Source organism: Triticum dicoccoides, chromosome 7A (genome assembly GCF_002162155.2).
Source record: "Triticum dicoccoides isolate Atlit2015 ecotype Zavitan chromosome 7A, WEW_v2.0, whole genome shotgun sequence".
Classification (NCBI taxonomy): Eukaryota; Viridiplantae; Streptophyta; class Magnoliopsida; order Poales; family Poaceae; genus Triticum; species Triticum dicoccoides.
Genome location: NC_041392.1, coordinates 233,690,154 through 233,699,126, shown reverse-complemented (window position 1 = coordinate 233,699,126; position 8,973 = coordinate 233,690,154). Strand labels below are relative to the sequence as shown.

Here is an 8,973-nt window from a genome sequence, read left to right as displayed (position 1 = left end):
CTTTATCAGTCAGACCGCATAACAACATACATTGTTCCCTTTGTCATCGGTATGTTACTTGCCCGAGATTCGATCGTCAGTATCTCAATACCTAGTTCAATCTCGTTACCGGCAAGTCTCTTTACTCGTTTCGTAATACATCATCTCGCAACTAACTCATTAGTTGCAATGCTTGCAAGGCTTATGTGATGTGCATTACCGAGAGGGCCTAGAGATACCTCTCCGACAATCGGAGTGACAAATCCTAATCTCGAAATACGCCAACCCAACATTTACCTTTGGAGACACCTGTAGAGCTCCTTTATAATCACCCAGTTACGTTGTGACGTTTGGTAGAACACAAAGTGTTCCTCCGGCAAACGGGAGTTGCATAATCTCATAGTCATAGGAACATGTATAAGTCATGAAGAAAGCAATAGCAACATACTAAACGATCGGGTGCTAAGCTAATGGAATGGGTCGTGTCAATCACATCATTCTCCTAATAATGTGATCCCGTTAATCAAATGACAACACATGTCTATTGTTAGGAAACATAACCATCTTTGATTAATGAGCTAGTCAAGTAGAGGCATACTAGTGACGTTTGGTTTGTCTATGTATTCACACAAGTATTATGTTTCTGGATAATGCAATTCTAGCATGAATAATAAACATTTATCATGATATAAGGAAATAAAATAATAACATTATTATTGCCTCTAGGGCATATTTCCTTCAGTTGTGACGCCCCAGATTCAATCGTACCCTAATCATACACGCAAATGTGTACGATCAAGATCAGGGACTCACTGGAAGATAACACAACACAACTCTACAAATAAAATAAGTCATACAAGCATCATATTACAAGTCAGGGGCCTCGAGGGCTTGAATACAAGAGCTCGATCATAGACGAGTCAGCGGAAGCAACAATATCTGAGTACAGGCATAAGTTAAACAAGTTTGCCTTAAGAAGGCTAGCACAAACTGGGATACAGATCGAAAGAGGCGCATGCCTCCTGCCTGGGATCCTCTAAACTACTCCTGGTCATCGTCAGCGGCCTGCACGTAGTAGTAGGCACCTCTCGAGTAGTAGTAGTCGTCATCAAAAGTGGCGTCTGGCTCCTGGACTCCAACGTCTGGTCACAACAATCGGATATAGAAAGGGGGAAAAGGGGGAGCAAAGCAACCGTGAGTACTCATCCAAAGTACTCGCAAGCAAGGAGCTACACTACATATGCATTGGTATCAATGAAAGGGGGTAGTATATGTGGACTGAACTGCAGAATGCCGGAATAAGAGGGGGATAGCTAGTCTTGTCGAAGACTACGCTTCTGGCAGTCTCCATCTTGAAGCATATAAAAGAGAGTAGATGGTGAGTTCACCAAGTATCATCGCATAGCATAATCCTACCCGGGGATCCTCCCATCGTCGCCCTGTGAGAGAGCGATCACCGGGTTCTATCTGGCACTTGGAAGGGTGTATTTTATTAAGTATCCGGTTCTAATTGTCATAAGGTCAAGGTACAACTCCGGGTCGTCCTTTTACCGAGGGACACGGCTATTCGAATAGATCAACTTCCCTGCAGGGGTGCGCCACATTTCCCAACACGCTCGATCCTCTTTGGCCGGACACACTTTCCTGGGTCATGCCCGACCTCGGAAGATCAACACGTTGCAGCCTCACCTAGGCACAACAGAGAGGTCAGCACGCCGGCCTAAATCCTAAGCGCGCAGGGGTCTGGGCCTATCGCCCATTGCACACCTGCACGTTGCGTACGCGGCCGGTGAGCAGACTTAGCAACCTCCATTACAAAGGAAGTTGCGCTATGGGAGTACAACCCATGGACTTTTGGAAAATATTATCACACCCATATCAACTTCCTGGCAATTTGCAAAGCCCGCCCATATGATCCTCCAACGCTCTTCTTTGCTGAATGTGGAAAACATGGTGCTGATACATGTTGGTGTGTCCCTGTGATTCCGCAGAAACCAGAAGCTGGTATGCTCTAGCCTTGACCTTGCAATTTCTGTTTCGATATTTTCTATCAAGTGGATTGAGCTATTTCCTTTTTCAATTTCGTAATCTGCATTGTTTTGTCGCCTATAAACAGTACTTGTGTGCTCTAGTCAATGCCTTCTTTATGCTTAAATGAAGAGTTCAGCTGCTACATGGTGGGTACTTTTCATGTTTAATTAGATCAATAGCTCAATGCAATGCCATCACTGTACATGCAGTAGCCATTGTTTACCTAAATTTGCATGTTGCCCCTTTTGTTATGATGCAAGTTCAGTTCATTGTGCTTTGCTTTCTGCTTTTTTTTAGTAACATAGCACTTAGTTGCTTAGATCCCAGTGATCTTTGATAAGTCCAAATTAGTTGTGATTCAGCTTAATGAAGTATGTTCTCATGTGCTTTTTTGTATGTACGGTAGAACAGGTCCGTTGCATTTACTGTGAGTATGAAGGAAACAGAATTGTTTTCATCCAGCCGTGGAGAGTTTCTTCGGGCGCAATGAATTTGAGAAGTTTTATGAATCGGGCACATCTTATACCAACGATAAGCTCATCGAAGATCATGAAATTGACATAGATTGGGTGCATGGTGTGGAGGATGATGGCATATACCACCACTGCTACCCTGATCCTGATGATATTGGTGATGAAGAACTATCTATTTGCTGAGTGTAGAAAGCGGGGTGGCAAAAGTGGCATGGCATCTTGTCATGATACTTTTCTTTCTTGTGATGATTGTTACAATGTAGTCCAAACAGACTATCATCCTCTTATTTTTTTATACTTAAACAAGGTCATCATACACTGTTGAACCTTAAAGATGGTGGTCGTTGTCCTCTAATCACATGAAACTCTAAATGCCCATGTTTGTCATAATTGTCATCCTTCTCTGGTCACAAGCTATGGAAATTAATGTGATCGAGTGTACGCTGAATGCTCGGACTGTTTTTGATCGCCCACAATCATCTAAATACCATCCTAACAGTACATGTGTGCTCTAGTATCCATGGTTTTGATCCATAGCTCACTGTAATGTCATCACTGTACATGCAGTTGCAATTGTTTCACCTAATCTTTGTATCTTATAAAGAATTTGCATTAAATCTATACATTGTTTACTGTAGCGTTTACTGGAGATCTGTTCACATTACTAGGATAATGGAATATCTTGATTTGAAACATTTTGTGGACACTGCTCACTTTGGTATATCTTTTGCTGTTGCACTTCGATAAAACACCAGATCACTGTTTTAAATAACGACCAACCATGATGGATTTGTATTCTTTTCTTTAAGATGTTTATTTACATAGTGTCAAATGCCATGATTTAGCGGTTTAGCGGGCCTTCAAACAATATAAAGTCTTCACTGCAGACCAAAAAATGTTCTTTTTGGTAGCTCCTACTAATGGAAGTATACTAATGCTTGGTGAGCAATTATGATGGGTTGGGCCATGTTACTTCTACCGCGAGTCATGAAATTGTTATGCGCAAAGAACTGAATTGTAGTTTATAATAGAAAATGGTTTCTATAAATTGGAATGTTGTTAGTTATAACACTACTAGAACCTTGCTAGTATTACATTTTGTGGAATAATATAAAATATAGACTTATTGCATGTTGTTGCCCCTTTAGTTATATATGATGCAAGTTCAATTTATTGTGCTTTCCCTTCTGCTGTTTTAGTAACATGGCACTTGGTTGCTTAGATCCCATTGATCTTTGATAAGTACTACCCCCTTTGTTCCTAATATTTGTCTTTCTAGAGATTTCAACAAGTGACTACATACGGAGCAAAATGAGTGAATCTCACTCTGAAATATGTCTATATACATTCGTATGTGGTAGTCCATTTGAAATCTCTAAAAATAAAAATATTTAGGAACAGAGGGAGTACAAATTAGTTGTGATCCAGCTTAATGAAGTATGTTCTGATATGAAACAATATGTGCTTTTTTGTATGTACGGCAGAACAAGTCCGTTGCATTTACTGCGAGTTTGAAGGAAACCGAATTGCTCATCCAGCCGTGGAGAGTTTCTTCGGGCACAATGAATTTGAGAAGTTTTATGAATCAGGCACATCTTATACTGCTCATCATACGTTGTGAAAACGTAGATTGGGTGCATGGTGTGGAGGATGATGGCATATACCACCACTGCTACCCTGATCCTGATGGTATTGATGACGAAGAACTATCTATTTGCTGAGTGTAGCAAGGGGGTGGCAAAAGTGGCATGGCATCTTGTCATGATACTTTTCTTTCTTGTGATGAATTGTTACAATGTAGTTCAAACAGACTATCATGCTCTTATTTTGTATTATAAACAGTGCCATCATACCCTGTTGAACCTTAATGATGATCGTCCTCCCATCACATGAAACTCTGAATGCCCATGTTTCTAATCATTGTCATCCTTCTCCGGCTATCAAAAATTAACGTGATCAAGTGTGTGCTGAATGCTCGGGCTGATTTTTTTTATGAAATTCAGACTGTGTGTTCCATGTCCTTTATTTCCTTGTGCGTTCTATCGGTGTATTTCCTTGTGCTAAGTGGAGGACCCTTATCGAAGGGCCATGTAAGGTGTCTCTTGTTCTCGTGCGTGGCTTGGTTGTTCTCTGATGATACACTACAATTTCTGTTGTCCTTTTTCGTGATTTTCATGGCTTACTGTGGTTCCAAACATTGGACAATGGCATCTGTTAGATCTTTGCGGATCTGATGCCTGCAATTATCACATTCCATTAGAGCATTAGCAAAATATTGCCAATTTTGCCATTTTCATTTGTTATTTTTCTGTGTGCGCCAATGATGAAAGCCCAAGGAAATTCTCAGCAGAGCTACTGGAACTAAATATGTCATTTGGCAAGGCATTATTAAGGTAATTCAGCTTCGTTAAGTTTCCGGGGTGAGGGGGATTCCCCTGCCAAAGATGCCTCGGGTTCTTTAGCGATCCTATGACCTCGGGTACTTGCTCCATCAAAATCACTCCACCTAAAATGAAGGTGCTCCAGATGAGTGAAATGGGCCAATGCCACCTGTAAGGGCATACTCATCGCTGAAGTTTTTGTTGCGGGGATTGAGCTTAATGATGTGCCCAGCCTTGTTGCTACATATCACTCACACCATAATACCACCTACAACAATTCAGGGCCCGCCCTCTACATATCACTTTCAGAACAAATAGCTTCTTGTTGGAGAACGAATTTCCCGGGTCGCCCCAAGCGACTCCGGTGGCAACTAAGCCGCCAGGCGAAAATCACCTCGCCAAGACAACTCCTCGCCGCCGCTGGAGGAAGCCACTGGACTGCGGCGGCGGGGTGTCCCTCAGTCCCGCCAAATCAACGAGAGTGATGCACGCTACATGAGCGACGGGAGCAAGGGCAGCAGTTGAGTGCTTTGCGGACCTCCCATCTGGTCGACCTGACCGTAAGAAGAAATTTGAACTTTTGCAGAAAAAAGAAGAGCCTAAAATATTGGTCATGGTCATTAATCACGACCCAGAATTATGAATGCCGTCGATCATAGTGTTGCCACAGTACGGGGTATGACATTGAGAGACGAGGCCCAGCCAGAACTGAAAGTCACGATGCGGCAAGAGCCCAGCCGCATTCCTTCAGCTAAAGCTCTCTCCCTGCAGAAAAAAAGCAGGAAACTCTGCGGCAAGCAAGAAGTACAGCCATGCAGGTGTGAGCCAGCAGCAAAATTCAGGACAGACAGAAAAAACATTCAGGACGACGTCCAAGAGGGCATGACAACCAGGCATGCATCACGATTCATCTTAGGCACAAAGAAAAAACAGAAATCTCAGTTCTCTTCATCAGACGCGAAGTTTCTCCAGCTAGCTGCGCAAGATTCTACCAAGTTTTTACAGGCTAATCATGTCCACCACATGTCAAAGGGGCACTCTACAAATTACGAAAAAGAGACACAATACATCATTCTCTACTGTAGCGGGATTAGCACCACATCAGCATGTCATGGAACTCCTCTTTGCAGGCCGCAAATACCCCTTTTTCTCAGCGATCAACTACCGGTGGCTGCAATCAACAGAATAAGCACCCGTTACAAAGAGAGCTGAAATCACAACTGAGAACAAGACATGCATAGACATGTAAGACACTGGAAAATAACAGCAGGAGTAATTCTTGCAACCGACCTCACTCCTCACATGTATGGATAGATTTTAACTACGGTAGATAATTTGGCTCTAACCAACCTCACCTCTCGCATGTATGACTATATGGATTCTAACTAGATATAATTGCCCACAAAGAGAGTTGAAGCAAGCACTATTACATACTCCCTCCGTCCCAAAAAAAAAATGTCGTGGTTAAAACCACGGCACTTATTTTGGAACAAAGGGGGTATATTGCAACTGTATTAAGAAAAGGTACATCCAAGTATCCAAAGAACTGAGAAAACAATGAGCTAGGAAAGATCAGGGATTACCTACATTACGTTCCCAGATATTGCATCAAATCATTGTCATCCAGCAGTTCATCGAGTTCATCAAGGTCAGGAATTGGACTATTAATACCGATGAAATCAAAAGGCAGTCCATCAAAAGAACTGCCCATAAACTTATCATCAGGGTCAATATAAAAAGCATCACTCATGATCGGTTGCGTGTCACCAGCAACAGAGGTTGAATTCCCACTACCTGCCATATGATGACTGTAAGAACTGTTCAAAGCTCCTGTTCCCATGGCAGGCACATGGTTATCCACTGATAGTGGCACTGAGTGTTTTGCAGCAGAAGACTGGTAATCATGTGAAGAAGAGCTAAAGCCGATAGATCCAAGACCAACGTCTGGTTGAAAAGTATTTCCAGGCCAGGAGTTTGTGTAATCATTACTTTCAGAAGCTAATGGCTGGTCGACCATATAAATGCTTGAAGAAGCAATATTTGCAGCCTGGCTGTAATTATTAACCACAACACCAGGGGGTACAAAGTTCCCTTGAACATCTCCTTGATGTTGTAAAGATCCTCCATTTGTACCGGCAGGATTGAAGCTTGTCAACGGGTTAGCGACACAGACCACCTCCATCTGATTGCTCTTCATATCCGGAATGGAGTTGCTCAAAACCTCTGCATTATTATCATTCCTTTGTGTTCCTTCAACCTCAGACCCATCCACAGAACACTGTCCGGTATGTCTTCTTCGCTTTGGTGGTCTTTTAGTTTCCTTAGTACTAGGAAGCCTTTGAGTAGAGCGTTTATCATGATGTTTTTTGTTCCCACTACTTGAGCCATTCTCTTCTCTGATGTGCACAGCTGGTTGATGAACTCCCACATCGTCTTTGGATATTGTAGACTGAGGAGGCTCCTCCATACAATCGACATCATACTCATCACAGCTGCTGTATGAACACTCATTTTTGTCCCCTAGGTCAACAAGATGAGTATCTGATACACCGTTGCCAATACTGTGAACATACTCCTCTCTTTGCAAAACAACCAGCCAAATCAAGCTCTCTTTTGCAGTCATTTTGTCCTGCAAGCACTTTGACTTCCGTACATGATATCTTATCTTATCAAAATTGGGAGCCAAGTGTTTGATCACACCCATCAGCACACCAACCTTCCAAACCTTCTTAAGATCGTGAGGTTTTCTGTATGGAGGTGTTTTACCCTTTGGAAGGCCTAAAGCAATCCACCACTCCTCACTCCCTGAGGGCCACCACGGGGGTGGAATACCCTTATCCAGTGGGTACTTGCGCTGCTGAGGGCTGCAGTGCTGCATCAATGCAGAAAGCAATGAGCCCAGAGTACCATCTTGGAGATCCATCAAGCTATATTGATTCATGGTTCCACTGCTCTTAGCATTAACCAACAGAGAGTTCTCAACCTCATATTTTGCAATTGCTGCTGGCCCATTCTTATCAAACTTAACCTTCTCCTTCCACCAAGCTCTAATGTTGTCTGATGCTCCACTGACAGGCTTCCCTTTATCAGGAATGATCCCATAAACAAAACCCTGTGCATTGCATACTTCCATCAACTTGAGCATGTACTTCAAAATCCCATCCTGGGCTCTTGCCATCTTCTTGCGAAGGGCTAGATCAGACAGCTTCTTTGGTTTAGACTTCTCCAGTTCGGCCTGCTCCAAAGCAAGCCTCTGCTGCTTCTCCTTGATCCTCTTGAGCCTGACCTTATCTTTCCACATCCGCCGGGCCAGCTCCTCAGCCTCGATCTCTTCGTCACTGACATCATTCTCAGAGAGGTTTGGGATGCCATCAACCTCAAAATCCGACACATCACCAAGCTCCTTCGCGACAATAGCTAGATTATCCATCATCTCTAGTGCTTACTAGACTCAATAACATCACCCTACTCAAGTTGCTGCACTTATTTTCTTTGCACCATCAATCGAAGTAATATCTGCAACCTGCAAAATTTCTGTTGTGCTCAATATCTGAAAATGCAATGCTAGTCAACTGGAAAAGAACAACCTCAGAATTGTAACCGTACAGTGCGAGTGAGCAATATCTGACAGAACTGACAAAGCGACTTATCCCAATTCTATGGTTTTAACGGTGCTTTTCTTCTGACCTGATCACCTAGCATGTTACTACAAGATTTCAGCAATTATAGAGAAAATTTGTAAGGAACCAAGACGGCCCTTCTCCCCGTGCGCAAGTCATCACTACATTATCAAAGCCAATAGAGAAGACCTAAGATTAGAAACATGAGAACAACAGGATCAATCTATGTGAGGGGCCTCCGTTCCGAACTTCCAGCCCCACCAATCAATACAGAGACGCCGATGATCCGACGACAGCAGAAGGCGCGGCAATCTGAAACCCGGGCAAACCCTAGAAAACCCGGATCAGCGAACGGATTCAGGCGCAACAACTATCTACCGCCGGCGGACGGAAGCGACAGAGACCAATCCCACCAAAAATCCATCGGAAAAAAAAAGACAAGCGCGGCGCCGGTCCCTACCTCGTCGAGAAACGGTCGCCGACGCGGCG

General features: G+C 43.3%; 1 protein-coding gene across 2 annotated transcripts; it reads right to left on the bottom strand.

Moving 5' to 3' along the window:
* Window positions 1-5,698: 5,698 nt before the first annotated feature.
* Window positions 5,699-8,973, bottom strand: LOC119328784 (ETHYLENE INSENSITIVE 3-like 3 protein). 2 transcript variants are annotated; one of them, XM_037601767.1, is made up of 3 exons: window positions 8,945-8,973; window positions 6,448-8,387; window positions 5,699-6,035 (listed from the first exon to the last, which is right to left on the bottom strand). In XM_037601767.1, exon 2 carries the CDS (start codon window positions 8,295-8,297, stop codon window positions 6,453-6,455), a length of 1,845 nt encoding a protein of 614 aa, XP_037457664.1. In that variant the 5' UTR covers window positions 8,298-8,387; window positions 8,945-8,973; the 3' UTR covers window positions 5,699-6,035; window positions 6,448-6,452. The 2 variants fall into 2 exon arrangements, with proteins under 2 accessions (XP_037457664.1, XP_037457665.1); XM_037601768.1 differs by having other exon boundaries at window positions 6,452-8,387.